This window comes from Pocillopora verrucosa, chromosome 12 (assembly GCF_036669915.1).
Source record: "Pocillopora verrucosa isolate sample1 chromosome 12, ASM3666991v2, whole genome shotgun sequence".
In the NCBI taxonomy this organism is placed as follows: Eukaryota; Metazoa; Cnidaria; class Anthozoa; order Scleractinia; family Pocilloporidae; genus Pocillopora; species Pocillopora verrucosa.
In genome coordinates this window covers 16614637-16641199 of record NC_089323.1, presented here as the reverse complement: position 1 = coordinate 16641199, position 26563 = coordinate 16614637, and the positions used below count along the sequence as shown (strand labels likewise).

The following is a 26563-nucleotide window of genomic DNA, read 5'->3' as shown; positions in this document are numbered from 1 at the left end:
CCGATTTCTTGCGTTTTTTTACGATCCATACGATATCCGAACTTTCTACTTTCAATCGATCTCAAATTCTCTGTTATAAGAGAGTGATCCTATTTATATGCTAATACAACGGAAACACACGCCTAAACTACCTAAATCCAAGACTGACATTACTTATTCGTGGTTTACGAAAATCTCAAGCTATTTCCTTTCGACTTTGATTTTAATAGCTGTTTCCCATTACACGCCGAACGACACTTCTGTAATTTACACCCGCACGCATGCACTGTTTGTTGAACGAATTACGCAGGCTACGACAATACTATTAGCAAACTTCCATAACAATTGACCCGAAGATACCCAAGCATGTCGGAGCCGCATTCCAAGATATGTCTCTGTCTAGTTTTCCTCATTTTTCTTCTTCCTTTGACTTCCGGTAAGCACAAGAAAACATGGGTAAAATGTTCACAGGATTTATCTAGTAGTTTGATCTAGGGAATTTTTTTAAGCTTCCAAGCTTCAGAGCTTCATGTCGCGTTAATAAGAGAATCATAAAGAACCAGGTGATGTCTTCATAACTGTTGCTTCTAGTTATATTACGGATCATTCCTCTCGAAGATAAATTCAACTGGATTTGTTATGCAGTATCACATTTCCCGTGGTAAATATTCTTCCTTTTACTTTCTTTTGAGTTGTTGATATCTATTATGTCTGATGCGAATTCTACCGAGAGGTAAACAGGTACTCAATCATCCTTACCGCCTAATCGGTTTTACAAATATGGATCAGCTATTAAGCCAAAGTAGTACGGCGTATAGTTATGATTTAAATTGCTCATCGCACAAACTATTGAGGTCAATAGAAATTCATGTTCTCCTCAAGGCCTATCAATGGCATGTATGTGCAAAATTCCGTGTTTATACGGAATGATGTTTTTCGGGTCTAAATATTACTCCTGCAATGTCGGACATATTTGAACAGGTAGATATATCACCTGTTACTCGAATTTTCATTTCACTTATAGTTTTTAGAAATGAGGAACAAAAATATAGTGATTTTTTCCCCGGGTTAATTTTGTATGAGGGACTCAGCTTAGTTTCCAGAAAAAAACTTGTTTTTTGTTACAATTTTACGACAAGAATCGTGTAGAGCTTAAGGTCTCTTGGAACCGTGAAATGGGTCATTATAAACATATGATATTCAGTATTTGTTTAAACAAGTTCCTCCTGTGGTAATATTACGAAAATGAAACAGTTTTCAGAAGACATCCATTCTTTTGTGCTTAAACGTTTCAGACAAACAGTTGTGATCACATTGAATTACATAAATATTTCAGGGTTCTTTTCTTTATCATGACGAGCTTTGTGTCGGAAAAAAATGTTATGCAAATTAACTGGCTGCACGTTCATTGTGCAGCCAGCTAATTTGCATAAGTAATTCAAACCAAGTTCGACACCTCTTGGTTGGCATGAGGTGTTCGCTTAACATTCCAGGACATCCGATAATCGCTTCAAAAAAGCTAATAATGCTCCCCCTGAATGAAATAGGAAAAAACCGCAATTTCCGATGATTACATTTCGATACAACTCTACTTTGTTCGCTCATTTTCCAGAAACAAGAGTCCAGAGAAATGTCTCATACAAACTTAACGGGTCTAAAATATATTAAAGTTCACACGGCAACCAGGTGTACAATCAGACATAGTTTGATGCTACTCTGGTTTGCAGATTTAATGAATGTAACCGAAGAAGTTACAATTCATAGACCCAACGTTTCGACACTCCTGTCTAGTGCCTTCATCAGGGGTGATCTAAACGCTGCAACAAGAGGTCCTTTTATATGATCACTAATTAGCGGCCTTTTTTTCTGACGAGGTGTAAATAGGCGTCAGGAAGCAAATCGCCATCGTCACGATTTAAAGGAGCGTGGGCAGAGTTAATATGCCAAGCCTCCAAACAAAGGCGCTGGTGGTAACGCCGATTAGTGTTGATAATTTTGGAATTATCCCACACAGTTGTATGTTTAGTTAGGCATGTATGCTCCGATAAAGCTGAATTTTCCTTTTTGTAAAGGGGAACCGCTTTTTGGTGCTCTTTTAACCGTGTACCAAACTGACGTTCGGTCTGTCCGATGTATTCGTTGTCATAGTCATTACAAGGAATAGAATAAATGGCATCGGTTCGTTTTTCTTTCGTGACAAGATCCTCAGGTTTGGCGAAAATATGCCCCAAAGTCTGAAAAGGTTTTTGAACAACGTAAACATTGTGGCTATTCAAAATTCTCTTGATGGGTTCCGTAACACCCTGTATGTAAGGAATAAGCAAAACCAGTCGCTGGTTCCCTTTCATCAAGAGTGTTACTATTTGTAACTGGTTTTTGGCAGTTACGGAGAAAAGTTTTTGTATAGCCATTTGCCTTTAGGACATTGGAAACATATTTCCTCTTCTCAGCCTTCGAATCGAGTGAAGATGGTAGACAGTCAGCCCTCCTAAGTAAAGTTTTGGCTACAGACTTTTTATGGCAAATAGGGTGGTGAGAATCGAAGGCGAGGTATTTGTCGGTGTGGGTAGGTTTACGGTAGAAACTTGTCTCTAAATTACCCTGAACCCCTCTGGACACATTTAAATCAAGAAAGGGCAAATTTCTATCCTTTTCACGCTCAAGGGTGAACTGAATTCAAATGCGACAAGAGGCGCTCCGCTTCATTTCCGGATACCGCAGAAATAACATCATCGACATATCGTTTCCAGAAAAAGGGTTTAACCGGTGAAGTGGCTAAGGCCCTTTGTTCCACGTCTTCCATTACCATTTTAGCAATGAGAGCAAAGACAGGTGAACCCATCGCTGTACCAAAAACTTGTTGATAGTAGGTGCCGTTATATGTAAATTGCGTGGTTTTGAGGCAAAAAGACAGTAGATGAATAATATCCTCCACAGGCAAAGAAGTCTAACGGGTCTAATTCGAAAAAACTTAAGGGGCGGTACGTTACGCTTATTTTCTCTGTAGAGACAATACATGTCTTAAAGAAGACAACAGTAGATTGTTCACAAATATTCCTAACCAAATGTTACAGAAACATAACAGGAACAATTTAAAACACGTAAAACGAAGAAACTAAAAAATAGCCTAAAAAGCGGCACCGGTAAAGCTGATTTCACCTCCAGGATCGAAGACCTTGGCCTATATAAGGTTAACTCCGACAAATCCTTCTTTATACAGGTCATGGTTTGAACTTTTAAAGTCCAGAAACTGTGTTGATTAGATAATCCAGAGAGTACACATATATATACTACCCAAGAGGGCACGAAAAGTTGAAAGTTGAAAAGTTGACTGAAAGTTGAGGCATCCACCGTCAACTTATATAATTATTTTCCTCTACTAGTTCCCGAATGTCGTTGTCAAGCTCGGCCATTCTTGACGGACATAATTGCAATTGCCCATGATTTTTCGACTGGAGGCATTTCCCGCCTAAAGTGTACGGTCGAGAGCGATTTGATTTACCGCATCAACGACAGGATTATATTTTGAGACCTCGCGAATCCACCTGCTGGAATTCTCCCTGTCTAATTAGTCCGGTACAGAGACCAATTGAAGATATAACATACATGTTGTTTGGTTACCTGGCGTTGAACGAACAGCCTTTGTTGGCGCGCTTGAGACCTGCTGGCGGGACAAAACGTATTGTAGTCATTGCGGAATCGATGAAACAGTTCGTTCTTTGCAAAAGCTTTCGGCCTGATTTTACATTAACTTTTTGTTATTACATACTAGTACTTTTTGGGGTCGAGATTGGATCCCGTAACTATAGAAAGCTCAGCCAATCGATTGAAGTCTTCGGCCTTCATGAAAAGATCGTGCCAAGTGATTCCAATGCAAGATTTATTGAGTTTTTGTAATTGAAATTCGAGCATAGATGAAGTATTAATTACTAAGTGAACCTTTCACTTATAACCAACGGGTTTAAGTAACCGAATAGACACCTACCGACCGGAAACGTCAATGTCATTCTCTACACTGATGACAGAAATATAGCGCCTCCGTAGAATGCATGCTGCGAATTTTGTTCGGGGCCAAAGCTCCTCATGTTGAAAATAAGATTATGTTCAGAGAAATTCACGGTCCCAGTACTGATGTTCATGATATTGATGTTTTAGCAGATGTGTTATCGAGCGGCGATAGATTTAAAAAGTGCCATGGATCTTTAGCGCAAGTTAAAGCGTTTGCAAAAAAAAAAAAAAAATTCATATCGCTTCACCGCCAATCAGAGCTAAACAAAAAAAGGCAGCGTTGCTTTAAACAAGACATAGATATGATAACTTGATGGTATTCTTCACATTTTCTCTCGTAGATCACACATGTTTGATCTCACTCACGTTTCTTCCTCACGTTCTCATTGAGAGCCCAATTTTCTCTTACTCAACATTAAGATTGTATTATCGACTTGACTCAGTCAGTAGATGAAAAGCTAATTCTTTCCCATATAACACCTAATTTCATTATTTTCGAACTTTAAATAAATTACTCTCTATTTGGTGGGAAAATTCAGATAGAGCATCTTCAAGCAGAGGCAAAAGTTCTAAGCCACCTAGACGAGGGAGGCATTGCAGCCGTTTTGCTTCTCGATAACCGAGTTGTTATTCTTTCTCCTGACGTTTTGGAGCGAATATTCTTCGTTTCTATTATGTTCGCAATAATATCGACCCACAGAAGAATTTCACCATTTTTAAGCTGTAAAGTTTAGAAATCCCCAGCTGACGCCGTTTTAAGGTAATGGCCGCTGGATTGAATTCAGATTGATAGAGAATTCATGTTATCTTCAAATGGGAAATTGGAGGTGAAGGTAGTTCAGGGGTTTTATTTAACCGTTAGAAACTCTGATAATTATTTGCATCTTGTTATCCAGAGTGATGGTGAAATAATCAGATATCATAACAATAATAGAGATAAAAATGAAAATAACCATAATTATATGACTGCGTGTGCTAATGATAATCACTGCTCTAAGATTACACAATATCTCGTAAGCAAAGTTTCACATTTCCTATTTTTAGCTGATTGCATTGATCTGGATCTGGGAATGGAAAATGGAGCGATTCCAGACAATAAAATAGCAGCTACATCTGAACTAAGTGCTGCCAAGAATGGTCGACTAAACTACACATCAGGATCATCATGGTGTGCAAGACCAAGTGACACTAACCCATATCTACAGATTAATCTACAGACACTTCATATCATCTGTGCTGTGTCCACTCAAGGGAATTCTCAAGCAGATCATTGGGTGAAAAACTATACACTTCAATTCTCCAATGATGGGACAACTTGGATGGTCTACAGAGAAGGTGGAAAAATTAAGGTAACATGTCAAAGACCATGTCATTTTACTATTATTGACATTTAAAGTTGTAGGCATAATGATATTTAAATTCAACTGCCTCTTTCTTTGACATTTCCTCCTGGAAGGCACATTCCCGGTAAGATCTTGCTGGGAACGTTAATTTTTCAATAACTTTAACTGTTCAGAAAACAATCAATGAAGAAAATCGTTGAGGCTGTTTCTCTTGTCACTTAACGTAGAGGGAAAATGGAGGGAAAAACTTTTTTCTCCTTGATTCTTGGGATCTCTGATTGAAAATTAGAATCGATGTCAAAACTAAATGCCTCCATGTTTCCAAAAGGCTAAAATGAGGTGTAATTGTGAAAAGATGAAAGGGGGAAAACGTTTGTCTGGAAATATAAGTACACCTTTTTGCATTAAGGTGTTGCATTTTCATTGCAGACCTTTCAAGGAAATAGTGACAGAGCCTCAGAGGTGAAGCATGTTCTTTATGAAAGTGTTGAAGCACACTACCTGCGAATCTTGCCAAGTGCATACCATGGTGCTGTGTGTATGAGAATGGAAGTGTTTGGTGTTAAGCGAAAACCAGGTTATTACACAATGTTATCACAGAAGTGGAAAACATACCTTTTGAAAATGATCATTCATACTAACTCTAGAGCCAAACTACGATAGAGAGATCATTACATTGCATGGAAAATTTAATAATGGAAAAGTATCGAGTGACGGACATTAGCGCAGGCTTCTTACAAATCTGTTCATCTTATCCTCTTTGATCTAATAATTTTGAGAACTTCAGTCCTTCCATTTCAATTTGCAAGGGTGCGTTTACATGTATGTGCTCTTTCTTGTCTTTCTTGGGTGTCAATTAACTCTAAGATTAGTTTATTTTTAACGAGTAGATATAAATCTTTGCAAAATACATGACATTAACCATATCAACTATGTTGATATTTATTTATTTACTATATTTACACAGTGAATTTTGCCCTTGGGAAAGCCACCCTTCAGTCTTCAACATTTAACAATACTAAGCTGGATGTGTCAGGTGTGTCAGAAAAAGCAGTGGATGGTAATTCTGATACTGAATTTAGAAATGGAAGCTGCACACATACTCAGTCAAGCTATCCAAGCTGGTGGAGAGTTGATCTGGGTTCAGATAAGGTTCCAGTCTCTGACATATTCATAGTCAACAGATTTTTAACAGTTGCTGATGTGATGGCCAGAAGCAAAAATTATAAGATTACTTTGGGTGAGCAGTCACTATACTTTTTCATGTAATCAATATGAGTTAAGCTTAAGATAAATGGCGCATTGAAAGTAATAAAACAAAGGCACTTCTAGTATGCGAGGTTGGAAAACCGTAGTTATATGTTCAATCTCAAGCTATCTATGTAGAACTTTGCATAGATAGATTGAGAGGGGTAAATATTATGCAAATATTTAAAAAAATGTTGTAGAAGGAGTGATTTGTTGCTTTTTCAGTTTGATGTTTCTGTTGCTGCTTAATAGAGATATTTTAACCCCTCAACATACTTTATAATTAAATCATTATAATTACTTGCCTCAAACAATATTGATGGATATCTATTCTGTTTATTAAAATTAGATTAATTATACACCTACAGCTACGTGTACATGCATGTAAAATTTTATTTCCCTATGAAATTGTCTTCCGAAAAGAGCGGAAAAACAAGTTTATATTGTTAATGAAAATATATTAATACATTAGTTTGTCACATATTTGCCATGTACAGTACATTAAGGTCGACTGTTATTTTTTTATAACATCAGGTAATAACCCAGTAGTAGTAAACAACACTCAGTGTAGAGGACTCTACAGTTTTGTTAACTTCAAAGCATCAGCTGTTTGTTTTACCAACCCACTGATAACTGGCAGATATGTAGGGATATCAACAGTAAGGAGACAAGCTCTTCAACTCTGTGAGGTGGAAATCTATTTGCGAGGTACATGTCACTGAACATAGAGATCGGTATTCAGTAGGGATCTTTGTAGGAAAACTTTAGAAGTTTTTGTAAAATTGTAGTTACACTGTTAGTTCCAAAATCTTTTTTGACCATATTTTTAAAGTGACCAGATGCTGATTAACATAATTGCATGTCTCATTTCAGACAATCTTGCATTTGGAAAACAAACAGATCAAAGTAGTGTAAGCTTTGGTGGTGTAAGTAGCAGGGCAGTTGATGGTATCAGTAACACAGATTATAGCGCTAACAGCTGTACCCACACTGACAGAGAATACAACCCTTGGTGGAGAGTTGACTTGGGACAAGTTGAACCAGTTTCAGAAATATACCTAGTCAACCAAGAAAACCAGTGGTTTTACAGGCAGAATAATTTTGAGATCAGAGTAGGTAGGGTAAATCATTTTTGAAATTGTAACACCATACCATAGCGTCAAATATTTCAAGCAATCACATCTCATAATGTAAGTAGTGTCAAGTTGTCTTCACTCTTTGACTGGTGGGTTTCATTCAAGTTTATCTACGCCTATATGCAGAGACATAAAGCAGAAATTTTTGTCAAATGCATCATGATAATTCATTATCACAAAGAATTATCACTTACCTTCTGCTCCACTCGTGGAAGATATGATGGAATTATGGAAGCTGAACTCTGGATCCAAAGGTCCAGTTTGTAGCCTTGTTTACACTGTGCACCAACGTTTGAGACTTTACTCTCATATTGTCCCTTTAAAGTGAGGAATGCATAATTTAAACGAAAGCTGAAGATTAATCACCTGCTATATTGGACTAGTTGCTCTTCTGTTATGGCTTCATCGTTTAAACCATGGCCTACTTGTTGCGCGGATAACGCTATTCAACGGATTAATCGCTAACGAGTGGATAAGTGTTAACAAAATGTGCTGCACTATCCACTGGATAGATCAGATTTATCCGTTTGATAGCATTGTCCTACACTCCAGCATCTTATGACCTCCAGTTATGTTAGCCCTCTGGCCTCATGTAATACTCTCATACCACTGGGTAATGATAGCAGAGCTTGGTAAACAAGTTTTTTATTACTTTTTCGGCTAAAGCCTAAATGTTTTCATGATTCTCTATAGGAACAGTATTCAATAATAGAGGAATAACCAATCCCAGGTGTGGTGACAGCCAGAGTTACAGCCTTCCAAGAGGAAAAGGTGTATCATTTTTCTGTCGTCCTGTTTTATTTGGAAGATATGTGACAATAAGGAGCTTAAGAACTGACCGTGAACACTTCACACTTTGTGAAGTTGAAGTTTATTCTGAAAGGAGAGGTAACACACTTTATATAAAATACCTGTATATGTTTGAAAACCTCACACTGATTGAAGTCTTAAGTTATTGTACAGAGGAGTTATGCTAATGTGCACTAGTTCTATATTCATGCTTTACCTTACTATAGAACCATCCCATGCCTTTGCTCCGACATATTTAAAAGACAATTCTCCCTACCATGCTTTAATTGTGCCTGCAGGTACAATTTGATTGAATCCCAGTAGGCTCAATCTTACCGCCATTTTCCTCAATTTTTTTTCTTTCCATGCATCTACAATCAGAGTATTGAGAATATTGATTCCTTTTAGAGTTAGTTAGAGGAATGTCTGCTCTAGGTTCAAATGCAATTGAAAACTTTTGTGCCAGAAGTTCTCATTATACTTTACCTTACAATAAAACCATTCCTAGCCTTCGCTCTGAATCATTTAATGGACAGTTCTCTCTGCCATGCCTTAACTGTGCCTGCAGGTACAATTTAATTGAATTTTTTTCAAAACCTTTATGCTAAGTGGAAAACACTGTTACAATATTGAACATTTCAAATCAATAGACCTGATTACATAAATGAAAACCATCAGATTATTAGACAGCTCTGATATGATTTATTTCGACTGAACCTTACATAAATGCAAATTAGTTTTGTAGTCGCAGGTTTGCTGTCTACTTCTTTGCGTTGTATGTGTCTGCTTTTAATTAATCAGTTCACCTTTTTCTTATAATTGATTGCAGCTTGCCAAATGCAGGCCATAGGTGTGGCTAGCACTGACACACTTCCCGGTGCCAGCTTCTCAGCGTCAACTGAACGCACAAATCTTGAAGCTTTTAAAGGTCGACTGAATGCATATAGTGAATGGTCACCCAGCAGAAATGATAGACCTGATGATTATCTGCAAATTGATCTGCAGTATGAGTTTCTTATTTGTGCTGTAGCTACTCAAGGGAGGTCAACTTTTGATGACTGGACAACAGAGTACAAGTTACAGCTATCCTTGGATGGTTCCACTTTTGTGACCTACAAGGAAAACAATGTTGACAAGGTTGGTTGAAAAAGCCACAGTAGAAATCATATACTAAGCTGTACAAGACATTCTTAGAGATGTAGTAAAGGGAGATTTAAAAAGCTACATGTGTGCGAGGGCTTAATTTCAGTCACATTGTTCAAGTCTGCCATGGCCATCAAGAATAAAATGGATCTACAGTTTTAACTTATTAATTTGTATTTTATTTAATTGTTTTAGATTTTCAGTATTATTGTTATGTTATTATTATTATTATTATTATTATTATTATGAGCATCAACGTTATTATTACTATTATTCAATTATCATTCTGCCTCAATTTCAGTTCCCTCACAAACACCTAGTGATTTGACTTTATCTGCGATCTCGTCTACGAGTATTACAGCAACCTGGCAATTACCTCCCTCATATTCCACACATGGAACCATTGTAGGATTCAAATTGTTATACAAAAAGAAAGAGTTTATGGAGTCAATACATGTGGTCACTATCAATGGTGGAACAACCCTTTCAGGAGTTATTAATGGTCTGGATAAGTGTACAGAGTATGAAGTTCAAGTGTTGGCTTTTACATCTCATGGTGATGGACCTAAGAGTTCTGTGGTGGTGGAAAGAACAATGGAAGATGGTAAGAAACTTGATTGCTTAGGACAGTTTCCAATTCTTGTCGCCTTGTGTTAGATTATTTATTAAAATTTCGTATCTTATCTTATGTGTAGATAACATATGATGTTATCGAAAAGCGGACACTTAAAGGTGCTTCTTAGGGCATGATGTTTAACTTTGGACTGAATTTTTTTTCTCCCAGAGCCTAATGGTGGTCCAGCTAATGTGTTTTCTACTTATGTGAACAAGACAACCTTAAACATTTCATGGGCTCCTCTATCAAGAGAACAGAGTAATGGCGGCATCATTCTGTATAACGTCAAAGAAGAATTGTTGTCTCGGGGAAAACGACAGAAAAGATCACCTCTGAGTAGCAAAACATTTAATACAACAAAGACTTTCATTTTATTGAGTGGATTATTACTTTGTTCGCAATACCAAGTGTCTGTTCGAGCTTATACCAAAGTAGGTCCTGGCCCATATGGTCCACCTTTAAAACTGCCGAGAACGACAGGTAAGTGAATACGATATATATCAAAATAGCGCCTTAAAATTGATGGAAGTAGAACCAGTGCAAGAGATTACACTTCGGCAAATCAGAACAGAGAAAAACATCGTAGGGAAGCCCAACCTTTAAGTAAAAAGATAAAAATAAGTCATTTTATCTTATGTCCATACGGTCCTGTGCACCCTTTTGGGAAGCACCGAAAAAAATCTCCGGATTAGTGCCCAACGCGACAACCCGAGCTGGGCCATGAAAAGCCGTACGCCTTTGTGTGTGGCCTTTGGAGATGCTAAAATGAAAGAAGTGAGGAAGAAAGAGAAAGAGTGGCGACATTGAACTGCTCTTCCGACTTCAGTCACATTCAGATTGTGGGAAAGGTTAACAGGCTTGGAACAGACTTTTAGAAATTAGATTTGGAAACTGAAAGAATTTCATATCGTAATATAGTCATATAAAAGCGTGCTTTTACTTCGCTTTCGTTTGAGGAACGTAATGTTTTCTTTAGTAATGAAGTCGTTATCATTTTTCTCAAAGACCCAGGAACACCTTGGGGTCTGAGTACTTCAAATGTTGGAACAACGCGAGTGAGCCTGGAATGGAAAGAACCTGAGCTAACTACGAGAGAAGGCATTAGTTATAGGGTAAGCTAGACGAAAACGATGAAAATTTCAATTTAAATGGAACATTAATTTCACGTTCCACATTTATATTCACTCGAAATGTAATTGTTTCTGATATTGCGGGTGCAAATGGCTAATAGCAAACGCTTACAACTTAACCTTTGAATTTTTTCTTAAATGGAGACTTTGGTGCAACAAAATAAAATTATATCTGCCTTTGCAGTTGTTAGAGTTCCTTTTTCTTCATTAATCTGATGAATTTAACAACTATTAGAAGAAAGTAAACCTAAGCGGAGTTAATTATTTTTTAATTATTTCCTTTATAGTTCAAGGTGATAGCTTTTTTTTGTCGATGCGGATGAAGGGTTTCTTTGTATTTTCAGAGATTTCCTCCGAACTCCTTATACCCTAACATCAGTTTGCATATTCTCCATACCGTTCTCTATACATTTACTATGGAACTTAACAGTCAAGAGTTTCTTTAGTTGGTGATCATTTCCTTTATTCTCGTGACCTTAATCTTTGATTCAGGGGTGATGTTGTTAAGAGAACTTAGATGCTAATTGATAAGGGTTGTCAAAAGTAAACTGTTATTATTTACCTTTGATCGTTAGACTCATCTTAGTGGTTAAGCAGTGTTTTATTTGATTACTGTTTGTCTCTTAAGGTAAAGTATCTCGGAAAAAAGCTTTACAATGAAAGCTTTAGAGAGGAAGGTGTCCAAGACGTTGGCAGTTCCACCTCTTACACCATGAAAGGTTTAGTTCCAGGCTCTACCTACGAGTTTCAGGTTTTCGTGAGCTCAATATGTGGATTCGGAGAACCCAGAAGGTTTCCTAATAGGATCGAAACAAAGATGACAGGTATACCTTGATGTAAACGATTATTTTCCTGTTCTAAAGCCATGCTGTTAGAATTTTAGTATCATTTGTTCCATAGATTATCAGGACCTTGTTTAAGTGATAACCTATTTTAGAGTTCCGTAAAAAATGAAAACATACGATATATATGGGAAGTAACTCCTATGAAATACAAAGATCATCTTTTCAGTGGCTTGCATATTTATAGAGGACGTTTCAGAGTCAGAGCTTACCCTGATCATGCTATCGGAGTGGCTATCTGAGAGTACAGTATCTTGCTTTATATTAGCTTGGCATGCTGGCGCATCTGAACTTAAAGCCGCTTGTTAGTTTACAAACATTTAGAGTCCTTTTTTTGATGGCATCTTGATAAAATCAGACCCCTTGTAAACTCTAAACGTAGACATAAGGATTCCTTTTCATCTTTGGACAAGAAAGAAGAAAAAACAGGAGAGTAAGGGAGAAAGGATTGTAAACATTACAGAACTATTAAAGTGAACATGTCATTTAGCTAAGCGCAAAGGCCGATTCCTCGAATATTAACCATAGGCTAGACATAAAAGAAAGACCGAGGACTTCTATTGATATTCTCCCCGAACTGTTCCAAGTATTGTTACGTGCTTTCATTGGGTATTTTCCAGTCTAAAGCTACATTATGGATGGATGCATTTTCTCTTTCTAAAAAATTGTGATAATTTTACTCACCTAGTACATAATTTTCCTCTGTAGCTCCAATGGCCCCATTTGTACCTCAGTGGACTAATATGGAGATCTCGGAGTTATCGGTCGAAATTAACCTCTGGCCTGTAGAGCAAAGAAATGGTCCAGTAAGGTGCGTGACTGTAGAATAGAATGTGCGGTATTCATTTATTAAGTTCATAATATACATGGAAAAAATACGCGCGTCTGATCGACGGAAAACGAGTCCATTTTTCATGTAACATAAGTGCAAATTACAAATAGCGAGCACGCGATGCGTTTTTCATGTGAATAATTAACAAGTAACAACACGATTATCGTGTTATTTGGTTTAAATAAGCACTTGTAAATTTTTCAAAGACTAAAAATGGCATTTGTCTTTTAAAAACTTTCTCGTGCTTATTAACACCAAGTTGCACTCGAAATCATGTTGTTACCAACAAGTTTCAGGTGAAGTACTAGCATAAGTATTCCACTGATGGATTTTTGATTTACTGTTGGTGTCCTTATTGGTTTTTGGTCGTGATCCCAAAGATGAGACAGACAAAGCGTCAGCCTATTTAACCCTTTTTCCCCTAGAAATGATTAATACCTAACTTCTCCCTTAACATCGATACAATATCCGGCAAACAATTAACGAGAATACTCAAACTTATCAGATAGAACTTGTTTTCTCGATCTAACACCAAATTCTCGTTACAAATTTACAAGGAAATGTGTAGCAACTAGAAGGGAGAATTAATGATCAGATCTTGAGAGTTAAAAGGTCAATAAACAATATACATTACTGTACGTTAATTTTTATTCACTCCACCTTTTATCTCAGGACTCTCAGAAACCTATTTATTTATTCATTTATTCATTATATTTTTAAATGAAAGATCAATGAGTAAACGTTACGACTCTTTTTCATGAAGATGTGAAGGAATTAAACGGAGTATGTGAGCAGAGTCTATTACAGGATTCTTAGATCTAAACCTGATGTCTTTAACGTCTATCAGTTTTAAAAAAGCGACGGAACGATGGTTAGAGTTTCACTGATAAGAATTTCGTTCTTGTTCATTATTTCAGTGCCTATCAGGTAATTGTTCTTAAAGTCTCTGATTGTGTTCAAGACTTGAATACAAACAACACGAACTTTTATCCATTTTATGTTGCTGCGGAGTTGAAAAATAACCCTGTCCATGAGAAGTCTTGGAAGTTTACTGTTGGTGATGGGAAATCGTATGGAGCCTTTGTTAACAACGAACTGGCAAGAGGAGAAAACTACATTGTATACCAAAGAGCCTTAATCGATTACAACGGTGTAAGTAAATTTTAATTTCAGTGAAATTTCTGCTTAGGGTCACAATCAATGAGCCAAAAGTTGGATCTGGTAAGTTAACAAAAATCGTATGAAAACCCCACGTTTTTACGGACATGTTGTTCGTGCTACATTTCTTTTCCTTATATCAAGGAATCAACAGAATTGTTGGTCACTTTTTGACCTTTTTTCCGTTTGACAGCAATTTTTAGAAGGAGATATCAGCAAAATCGCCATGATTTCTATTAAACCAGGTAAGTGATTCAATATTCACTAGATACTCAGAAAGCTCTATTTTCAAAAGTGATTAAAGACCTACGGTTAGTGTAGCGAGTGTTTGAACAATTAAAAATCTCTGCCCTGCTGGCCATGGGTAGGAAAAAATTCCAGCAAATTCGCTTGGATGGTTAATGTTTCATACAGAATCCTCATTTGCATTTATTCATCAGCTGACCTTGCATATCATCCAACACAACTACAGTAACATCCTTGTCATTATCATATGTCATTTACTCGTTTCACTGCGACAAAAACTCTTTTAATTTAATAAAGAGCAAACACGTGATTCGACGAAATTCAGCTTTATGATGAACAAGTGCCGTAGCTTTGGCACGTGGACATAACTTGTGCTCTTAGTGTTTGGGTTCATGCCCATCAACAATTCAATCATACGCTTTTTCTGCCAATACAATACAATACACTTTATTTTACGTCTGTAACGTAGGGGGTGGTTACCCAATCCCCCGAGCCTAATGGCTCAAGTTGAAAACGCTCGACATATAAAATACAGATGTGTATATAAATATATCTACAAGTTAAATATATGTATATCTGACGAAAAAATCGCAAAAATATCACCTAGCCCCCTACCCCTAACCCTAATCCGGAACTTCACCTGAAACCCTACCAGCCCTAATCACCTAACTTGTAGCCCTAACCCTGAAGCCTAATTACCAATTCATAACCCAACCCCTACAATTGTATAGTACACTTATTACACTTACAGCCAAGCGTAGTTATGCGAGATAGGCCAGTCTTAAATTTTGTTAGAGTAGTTACCGATTTAACTGAAGATGGTAGCTGGTTCCAGGAATGAGAGATAATATACGAAAAAGAGCTATGAATATGGCTAGAGGTGTTTACAGGCTGGGAAACATTAAGAGCAGAGGAGTGCAATTTGTAGTGACAGACAAAACTTAACTTTCCAAAACTTTCCTTTCTTTTTAACATGCAAGTAAACTTAGGACACCAAAGGATAAAACTGTAAGTATTATGGAGTTTTGCAAACGCGCTCATTATTGTGCCATTTTGATTTTCAGCTGAAAGCCGAGTACTTTTCGCTGCTGTCATCGCTCTTTCTGTCATTGTGTTTTTCTCTCTTATTGTGAATGGTATCCTGATATGGCGGTTAAGACGAGCCGAGCCTAACAATAGAACAACCATAGTAAATAGTGGTATCCCTGTCCCATCTGGTGTTCATCAAGCGTCAGAACCTGGTGTTTATATGGAGCTGCAACCCAGGCCTTCTGACGGGCAGTCACGTGAACCACCTGAATACCAGTCACTGGACGACAGACGAGTGACCCAAGTAGTTTATGAAAATGTGGAGTGAAATGCTAGTGTCCTCCACTTGAAAAAAGGTGTGGATCTTCGATATAGCCCTTCATATCAACAACACCCGTGGTTTTGATTATGTGATATTTTCTTTATCAACTCAGTTGATAACACTAAATTACCCTGATGTTACATCTTGTTTGTTGCAGTATTGTATTGTTGTTACATCACTACACGTGTTGATTTTTTTCTCAGTTTGAAATGAAAATGATATCCTTTGATGCCACAATCCTTACTGAATCAGCAGGAGTTATATAATTTTCCTAAAAGTATGTCCTGTTAATGTCATTTATAATAGAAAGCTGTTCTAGTTGAGGTAAGCCAGAGTAAAATTTTAGCACTTCATCGCTTCTATGCCGACCAACGCAGATTATATTTTCAAATTTTTATTTCAATGATTATTACAGGTTTTCAAAGTAATTTTCGGTGGAATTGTAAGGTATATTTAAATGTTGTTCGACGCTCGATAAATTATCGTCTTTGTAGCAAGTCATTAAAAACAGCGAACACAGGCCGCGAGACAGTTACGTGCGGGACGTGCGAGGGCAAAAGCAAATGGCTTCGCTCCCTTCCCGCGGGTGTAGGCACGTGTGAATCGCGCACCTTGTTAGCCTAAGAAACGCAAACAAATAAGGATTGATTCATTGCGATTTCAAGCTGTAACTGAGCGTTAAACTTGAAAAGGATAGTCTTAAATTAATGGTTGCTCTCAAGAAGGTCAGTTTTTGCATAAGAAGCGAAGGTTTTGTTCAGAAGAGAGGGAAAGCCACGCTTCTACGAGGTAGACATGAAATGAGTGAAAGCGGCGAGCCTAAAGTTCAGTCAACGATGATATAATTAGTTAATTTTGGCAACAAAATCTCAGTTCATTGACTTATTTCTATTTTATTTAAACTTACCCTTAGTTAGATTCTCCACCAGGTAGTTTCAATGGCTTCAAAACCCACAAGAATGAGAACGAATTTTTCGTCAGAATGATTCATGGCGTGTTCATGCCTCAAGGGACTGTTTGGACTGAATGTTCATAATTAACTTGAATATGTATTAGCATCAGGTAAATGAATACAATAAACCTAAATTTATTAATTTGTTTTGTCACCTTCCCTTACATACTTTGGAAAGGATTTTTTTATAAAAATAGATTGCAATCGATTAATAAGAAAAAAAATTATTTACAACCCCGACTGAGATGAGCGTTTAACATTATTACATTTGAAATGTTAACGTGACTGTGGGAATTTTCCAATGAAATTCTTTTTTAACATAAAGGATATGAATCACAAGAACTTTGCAATATTGCAAAAACATATTGCAGCCACAGAAAACGTGGAACAATATAGAAAAAAGGCTGGTTATATTATCCAATTCTCGTATGTGTCATTACTGTAGTTTTTCATTTACTCACTGAGAATTTGAAAAAAGACCGCGCTCATGTCTTAAGCCAAGATAGCGCTTGCACTGCGAGAACGCAGATGCTGAGTGAGCGTTGGTGGATACGTCTTAACCTTTATGCACGTTTTCTGGCCCAGACCTCCTTCTTCTTGTGACACATTTTCGTGATGTTTTTTGTCCATTTCCATCGGAATAATTTTATAAGTAACTGTCCCACTTTTTATGATTCCTTGATTGATATAGAAGGAACTTGATAAGCGCAAAATCGAAGGGCCAGGGAAGGTATGGTCAAATACAGGTGAAATACATAGTATGTCATGCAGCACATTAGAGCTGCGCTACCTTTCCCCCTTAGAAAAATATCAGCTTGACAAAAATAGCCCCCTAACTTTTTCTGAAGGATGATTTTGTCTGTTACGTTCACTGTTCTAAACATTCCAATTTTATTGCCTGTATGATAATCACCATTTAAGGAAAGTGGCCTATAATATATAAACTATGCTGTTTTAAAGGTGTCACCAATGTACGCAGTCAATGAGCTTTATTTTACCATAGAACTCCAACAATTAAGTCCTGATCGACAGTAACAGATTGAAGCTGTACAGATGCCAGGTAAAATGAAAAGCAATAAGCATGTGTACCAAGTATATTTATGCAAAACACTTCAAACGATCTAAGCTGTGAAAATGTTCATCATAATAAGAATGTAGTCTAAGAGGATATACTTTAATAAGGTTTGACAAAATTATTTATGGACGATTTCCAACATCACCATATAACGTCAGATAGACCAGCGCGCAGTTCATCGAAGGCCGATCAGCGCTTACTCAAGGTTGAATTTTAATCTGGGTTTTTTTATCCTTCAATTCAAAGGCCATCCTCCGATAATTTTCTCTAACCTCTTTAGAGCATGCAACTATCAAATTTTAGACAAAATGAATTAAACTTAAATTTCTTTTCAAGCTTTCAGAACTGATATTAGATTTCACAATAACTCTAGGTTATTTTAACCCAGCTTTGAACAATTGGAACTGGGAAGATTAAGATATGATATTTCCTTGGCATGCAGTCTGTTTTGCGAAACAAAGCTTCGCGCAAGACCTGATGTATTTAACACTACAGCTACAGCTATAGTTTTCAGCGATACGAATTGACTAAGAGCTTGTGAAAAACTGGAAGATTTTATAAGATTTACCTGATCCGCAAACAAGGCTCTGTAATATTGGTAGTTCATTGGCAATCAATGTGCTATAGTTCTAAACTCAATAGCCCTTTACTGAGAAGAAAAGCCGACTTCTGATGGATGAAAATAAATGAATGAAAATCCCCGAATAACAATCGAAGAGTGCGTTGGCGCTAACTCTTAAGATGGAAAATGCGTTGAATCATGATTACAAAGCAAACAATGGTCGTAATTTTCAATTCACAAAATTCTCATTTATTGACTTTGTCCTTACCGACAAAAGAAGTCTTTCAAGTAAACGGCCAAAATCGGCCAGTGAAAAATCTTCTAGTTGTCGATTTTCGTTCTCAGCCGAGAGAAATGTTAACACCAAAGCCACTTAATGCGTAACTTTCGGTTTTTCTTTTAGTATATTGGTTTTCTTTCCCCTCTAGGCGTACTCGATTATTGGACGGATCATGGCTTTATAACCAGTAAAAAGAGCCTTAGAAAGAGATCTAAATGTCCGCTTGTGAAAGCCCAATAGTCAGTTCGATCTTGCAACAACAGACAGTACGTGGGGTTTCCAAAATAACTCATCGGCTGCCATTGAGCTACAAGGTTCCAGTCAAAATTCGGTAGATTAAAATCCCCAAGCAAAAGGACATTAGACCATGGTAGAAACTTTTCTAGCGAATGGACCAGTTTAATTAGGTGGGCCATATCACTGATAGAGGAGCGGTAGTATACTCCAATAAAGTATGTTGAGCAGGGATTGAAATGGAATCCACAGTCCGTTTCGAGGTCACAACGTCTATAACAGCAAATGTTATCCCTTAGAGCTAACAAAACACCACCGCCTTTTCCTAGGCGATCTCTTCCGTAGATATTATAATCAGATGACGGGATTTCTTGATCCATTATATCAGGGTTCAACCATGCATGTTTCGGTTACAGCGATGATGTCTGATTCCTTTGTAGCGACCATAACTTGCAGCTCAGTTCTCTTGTTAACAATACTACGGGAATTTAGACTGCATGATTTGAGAGTCGAGGAATTGAGAGGCCCAGGGTTCAGTTGAATGTCGTTAGATATTAGAAGGAAAAGAACGAACAGATATTTTCTGGTAGAATAGCGATGGCGAAGCATTGATTTTCCAGATTTATCGAACGTTCGGTGACTTTTCATCGGGAATGTAGCGGCCAAGACGATAAGACCATTTGCGAACGAGGGCCTCTGATAGATATCATTTCTTAGGCTTTTCAGCAACACGTTGGCAAAAAATAGCGTCAGGAGAAACGAAATAAGCGGAGCCACATGGAGAGCGTCCGCCGTAGCCAATTACCATATAGTAGTCCAAATATGAATAAAGGGGGAAAGTTTCTAAGGAAACTGTGGTGCTGCGACAGTGGGAGAGTATAGCAAGTAATTCAGTGTTGACAACTGAGTTGAAAACGTAAATTAGCCTCCGAGAAGAGTTAAAAGGCTGACGTTTCGAGCGTTAGCCTTTCGTCAGAGTGTTGCAGAATTTTCCACTGCGTTAAGGAAAATGTCTGCGGAGCACTGGTTCGACAATCAATACGACTGTATCTTTCCGATTTCTTGTGTTTATTTACGATCCATACAATATCCGAACTTTCTACTTTCAATCGATCTCAAATTCTCTGTTACAAGTGAGTGATCCTATTTATATGCTAATACAAAGGAAGTACACGCCTAAACTACCTAAATCCAAGACTGACATTACTTATTCGTGGTTTACCAAAATCTCAAGCTATTTCCTTTCGACTTTGATTTTAACAGCTGTTTCCCATTACACGCCGATCGACACTTCTGTAATTTACACCCGCGCGCATGCACTATTTGTTGCATGAATTACGCAGGCTACGACAATACTGCAAGCAAACTTCCATAACAATTGACCCGAAGATACCCAAGCATGTCGGAGCCGCATTCCAAAATATGTCTCTGGCTAGTTTTCCTCATTTTTCTTCTTCCTTTGGCTTCCGGTAAGCACAAGAAAACATAGGTAAAATGTTCACAGGATATATCTGGTATTTTGATCTAGGGAATTTTTTTAAGCTTTAATGCTTCAGAGCTTCATGTCGCGTTGACAAGAGAATCATAAAGAACCAGATGATGCCTTCATAATTGTTGCTTCTTGTTATATTACGGATCATTCCTCTCGAGGATAATTTCAACTTGATTTGTTATGCAGTATCACATTTCCCGTGGTGAATATTCGTCTTTTTACTTTCTTTTGGGTTGTTGATACCTATTATGTCTGATGCGAATTCTACCGAGAGATAGACATGTACCTAGTCATCCTTAGCGCCTAACTGGTTTTAGAAATATGGATTAGCTATTAAGCCAAAGTAGTACAGCGTAAATTTATGATTTAACTTGCACATCGCACAAACTATTGAGGTCAATAGACATTCATGTTCTCCTCAAGGCCTATCAATGGCATCTATGTGCAAAATTCCGTATTAAGTGTCACTCCCGCTAAGAGCGGTCCTCTCGACTTCCCGTCGAAAAAAAGTTTTCTTTTATTTTTTGCCCATGAAAAGGGTTTAGGACACATGTTTCAAAAATAGTTCAGTTGTGAACCGTTGGCCCATAAGAGTGTAACATCATTAATGACGGAAACAAATTTGCAGAAAGAGGGTTAGTTCATCGGGTTCCGTATACTAAATCTCGGGCGAAACTGCAAGAATTGTTTCAGAGTGTATGCGTATTGTTTTGTAAATATAAACACTGTAACCTATTTTAACTTGTTTTTGTGTCCTTTTATGCAACGCGATATGTCTGTTATGACCAGAGTGCCAAATTTTGTTCTTTAATTTTGATCTTCTCCACACTGTGCGTAGTTCATGACCTGATATTTCAACGTAAATTATCGAGAAGGCGCCTTCCGATCACTTTTGTCTACTTTGTAAGTCACGCAAGCGCGCAAGCGTTACGACCGATCACGTTTACGCAACGTTTTAGGACAACTCGGCATCTAATCTCCATTCAGTTGCTGTGAAAACCTAAAGTCCTCAACGTAGAAGATAAACGAACGAAGTTTGAACCATCAAAAGGAGATCTTGGTCAATTCCAAGAATCATGCAAATAATCATTGACACGAGCGCAATCGAGCAAACATATGGATTTGCGTTTTTTTTTGTTTGCGTGTTTACATGTATATCGGTCAAATTAGGAAGTGGCATTTTCCACAAAAAATGGTCTTAACCTACAGCTTTATGGCTCCCAGTCATGGAGCTGGATATGTACCTATGTTAATGTTGGTGGTTGTCTGGTTGTCTAAAGGGGTCTACAAATGAGAAACTGATCTGTTTAAGTCCATTTTGGGATAATTTCTTCTCCCATTTACGTAATTAAGTTCATATATGCACTCCCAACAGTTCCTAAGACCCTACAAATTAATATTTTTCAAAAAAACTGTGCAGGACTTTTCACTAACTGAAAGAGAAAACTGAAACTGGAAGAGTAAGGCTGGGTTGAATTTGATCTCTTAAATACCACATGAATTGACTTTTATGTGCAAAAGAATGAAGAATATTGGTAGCGTTGTTATCATTATTATTATCATTATTATTGATATTATAATCAATATTATTATTGCTATTATTCAACTATCATTCTATCTTAATTTCAGTCCCCTCAAAAGCACCCAGTGAATTGATTTTATCTGCAGTCTCTTCTACAAGTATCACTGCATCCTGGCAGTTACCTCCTGCATATTCCAGACATGGAATCATTGCAGGGTTCAAATTGTTCTATAAAAAGAAAGGGTTTATCGGGTCCATACATGTGAAAACTATCAATGATGGAAGGACCTTTTTAGGAGTAATTAATGGTATGGATAAGTACACAGAATATGAATTTCAAGTGTTGGCGTTCACGTCTCATGGTGATGGACCAAAGAGTTCAGTTGTGGTGGAGAGAACAATGGAAGATGGTACAAAACTTGATTGTTTGTAACAGTTGCAATTCCACTTTTGGTTGGTTTTCAAGAGCCTATCATTTTAAAGTTGGCTTGACATGAATGAAGGTGCAGTAATGTATTTGACTGTGTATATATGTTGAAATCCTAACAAATATATATTAAAAAGTTTAATCCCTAGAGTCTGATTAATATATAATAATATTGATAATATTTAATAATATCTGTTAATATCCCAGAATATAGTAAGTTCAATATAGTCTCTCCTACGTATCTTATCGATGTTAACAAGAAGCAAGATCTTCATTACTGGTACGTTTAATTCAGTTGCGTAATGTGAAGTGAAAATCCAATTTTAGTAAAACCACAAAACATAAGTTTGGTTCACTTAAAATGTAATTGTTTCTGAAATTGAGGGCGCAAGTGGCTCACAGCAAACGCTTACAATTTTAACCCTTGAATTTTGTCTTAAATGGAGCCTTTGGTACAATTATATAAAATTATGTCTGCCTTTGCAGTTGTTAGAGTTCATTTTTCTACATTAATCTGATAGATTTAACAACTATTAAAAGAGAGGAAACCTAAGTGGAGTTAATAATTTTTTAATTATATCCTTTATAGTTCAAGGTAATAGTTTTTGGTTTTTTGTCTGTGCTGATGAATGGTTTATTTTTATTTGCAGAGATTATCTCTTAACTCGTTATACACTTACATCACTTTGCATATTCTCCATACCGTTCCCTATACATTTACTATGGAACTTAACAGTCAAGAGCTTCTTTAGTTGGTGATCATTTCCTTTATTCCCGTGACCTTAATGTTTGATTCAGGGGTGATGTTGTGAGGAGAAATTAGATGCTAATCGATAAGGGTTATTAAAAGTAAACTGTTATTATTTACCTTTGATCGTTAGACTCTTTTCAGTAGTTAAGCAGTGTTTTATTTGATTACTGTTTGTCTCTTAAGGTAAAGTATCTCGGAACAAAGCTTTACAATGAAAGCTTCAGAGAGGAAGGTGTCCAAGACGTTGGCAGTTCCACCTCTTACACTATGAAAGGTTTAGTTCCAGGCTCTACTTACGAGTTCCAGATTTTCATGAGCTCTGTATGTGGATTCAGAGAACCCAGAAGATTTCCTGATAGGATCAAAACAAAGATGACAGGTATACCTTAATGTAAACGATTATTTTCCTGTTCTAAAGCCATGCCGTAAGAATTCTAGTATCATTTGTCCCATAGATTTTCAGGACTTTGTTTAAGTGATAACTTATTTTAGAGTTCCGTAAAAATGAGAGCATACGATATATATAGGAAGTAACTCTTATGAAATGCAAAAATAATCTTTTCAGTGGCCTGCATATTTATAGAGGACATTTCAGAGTCAGAGTTGACCCGGATCATGCTATCGGAGTGGCTATCAGAGTGTACAATATCTTGCTTTGTATTAGCTTGGTATGCTGGCGCATCTGTACTTAAAGCCGCTTGTTAGTTTACAAACATTCAGAGTCCTTTTCGATGCCGTCTTGCGAAATCAGACCACTTGTAAACTCTAAAGTAGATATAAGGATTCCTTTTAATTTTTGGACAAGAAAGAAGCGAACAAAGGAGAGCAAGGAAAAAAGGATTGTAAAATTAACAGAACTATTAAAGTGAACATGTCATTTAGCTGAGCGTAAAGGCCGATTTCTTCGAATATTAGCCATAGACTAGACATAAAAGAACGACCGAGGACTTCTATTGATATTCTCCCGAACTGTCTAAGTATTATTGCATGCTTTTATTCGGTATTTTACAGTCCAAAGCTACATTATGGATGGATGCATCTTTTCTTTCTAGAAAATTGCGATAATTTTACTCACCTAGTACACAATTTTCCTCTGTAGCTCCAATGGCCCCATTTGTACCTCAGTGGACTAATATGGAAGTCTCGGAGTTATAGGTCGAAATTAACCTCTGGCCTGTAGAGCAAAGAAATGGTCCAGTAAGGTGCGTGACTATAGAATAGAATATGCGGTATGTATTTATTAAGTTAATAATATACATGGAAAATTACGCGCGTCTGATTGACGGAAAACGAGTCCATTTTTCATGTAACATAAGTGCAAATTACAAATAGCGAGCACGCGATGCGTTTTTCATGTGAATAATTAACCAAGTAACAACACGATTATCGTGTTATTGGTTTAATAAGCAACTTGTAAATTTTTCAAAGACTAAAAATGGCATTTGTCTTTTAAAAACTTTCTCGTGCTTATTAACACCAAGTTGCAAACTCGAAATCATGTTTTTACCAATAAGTTTCAGGTGAAGTACTAGCATAAGAATAGTATTCCACTGATGGATTTTTGATTTACTGTTGGTGTCCTTATTGTTTTTGGTCGTGATCCCAAAGATGAGACAGACAAAGCGTCAGCCTATTTAACCTTTTTTCCCTAGAAAATGATTAATACCTACTTCTCCCTTAACATCGATACAATATCCGGCAAACAATTAACGAGAATACTCAAATTATCAGATAGAACTTGTTTTCTCGATCTACACCAAATTCTCGTTACAAATTTACAAGGAAATGTGTAGCAACTAGAAGGGAGAATTAATGATAGATCTTGAGAGTTAAAGGTCAATAAACAATATACATTACTGTACGTAATTTTTATTCACTCCACCTTTTATCTCAGGACTCTCAGAAACCTATTTATTTATTCATTTATTCATTATATTTTTAATGAAAGATCAATGAGTAAACGTTACGACTCTTTTTCATGAAGATGTGAAGGAATTAAACGGAGTATGGGCAGAGTCTATATTACAGGATCTTAGATCTAAAACTGATGTCTTTAACGTCTATCAGTTTTAAAAAAGCGGCGAAATCACTTACCTGGTTTAATAGAAATCATGGCGATTTTGCTGATATCTCCTTCTAAAAATTGCTGTCAAACGGAAAAAAGGTCAAAAAGTGACCAACAATTCTGTTGATTCCTTGATATAAGGAAAAGAAATGTAGCACGAACAACATGTCCGTAAAAACGTGGGGTTTTCATACGATTTTTGTTAACTTACCAGATCCAACATTTGCTCATTGATTGTGAACCCTAAGCAGAAATTTCACTGAAATTAAAATTTACTTACACCGTTGTAATCGGTTAAGGCTCTTTGGTATACAATGTAGTTTTCTCCTCTTGCCAGTTCGTTGTTAACAAAGGCTCCATACGATTTCCCATCACCAACAGTAAACTTCCAAGACTTCTCATGGACAGGGTTATTTTTCAACTCCGCAGCAACATAAAATGGATAAAAATTCGTGTTGTTTGTATTCAAGTCTTGAACACAATCAGAGACTTTAAGAACAATTACCTGATAGGCACTGAAATAATGAACAAGAACGAAATTCTTATCAATGAAACTCTAACCATCGTTCCGTCGCTTTTTTAAAACTGATAGACGTTAAAGACATCAGATTTAGATCTAAGAATCCTGTAATAGACTCTGCCCACATACTCCGTTTAATTCCTTCACATCTTCATGAAAAACATCGTAACGTTTACTCATTGATCTTTCATTTAAAAATATAATGAATAAATGAATAAATAAATAGGTTTCTGAGAGTCCTGAGATAAAAGGTGGAGTGAATAAAAATTAACGTACAGTAATGTATATTGTTTATTGACCTTTTAACTCTCAAGATCTGATCATTAATTCTCCCTTCTAGTTGCTACACATTTCCTTGTAAATTTGTAACGAGAATTTGGTGTTAGATCGAGAAACACAAGTTCTATCTGATAAGTTTGAGTATTCTCGTTAATTGTTTGCCGGATATTGTATCGATGTTAAGGGAGAAGTTAGGTATTAATCATTTCTAGGGGAAAAAGGGTTAAATAGGCTGACGCTTTGTCTGTCTCATCTTTGGGATCACGAGCAAAAACCAATAAGGACACCAACAGTAAATCAAAAATCCATCATTTTAGAATAAGTGGAATACTTATGCTAGTACTTCACCTGAAACTTATTGGTAACAACATGATTTCGAGTGCAACTTGGTGTTAATAAGCACGAGAAAGTTTTTAAAAGACAAATGCCATTTTTAGTCTTTGAAAAATTTACAAGTGCTTATTTAAACCAAATAACACGATAATCGTGTTGTTACTTGTTAATTATTCACATGAAAAACGCATCGCGTGCTCGCTATTTGTAATTTGCACTTATGTTACATGAAAAATGGACTCGTTTTCCG

At 36.8% G+C, this 26563-nt stretch overlaps 2 protein-coding genes across 2 annotated transcripts in view; both read left to right on the top strand.

Moving 5' to 3' along the window:
• Nucleotides 1–345: 345 nt before the first annotated feature.
• Nucleotides 346–26563, top strand: part of LOC131784665 (uncharacterized) — an 86040-nt gene continuing 59822 nt past the window's right edge. Inside the window, 10 exon segments of the mRNA XM_066159479.1 lie at nt 346–415; nt 5032–5336; nt 5760–5907; nt 6298–6570; nt 7113–7286; nt 7452–7694; nt 8408–8602; nt 9333–9740; nt 9897–10250; nt 22046–22363. Of these exon segments, the coding sequence (XP_066015576.1) occupies nt 346–415; nt 5032–5336; nt 5760–5907; nt 6298–6570; nt 7113–7286; nt 7452–7694; nt 8408–8602; nt 9333–9740; nt 9897–10250; nt 22046–22363 (2488 nt within the window).
• On the top strand, nt 10427–15907 carry LOC131782514 (receptor-type tyrosine-protein phosphatase mu-like; the record flags this gene model as incomplete). The annotated part of the gene is made up of 7 exons (XM_066159367.1): nt 10427–10742; nt 11268–11374; nt 12021–12216; nt 12943–13045; nt 13984–14218; nt 14418–14469; nt 15535–15907. Coding segments are annotated over 7 exons (1302 nt in total), but the record flags the coding sequence as incomplete, so codon positions are not given.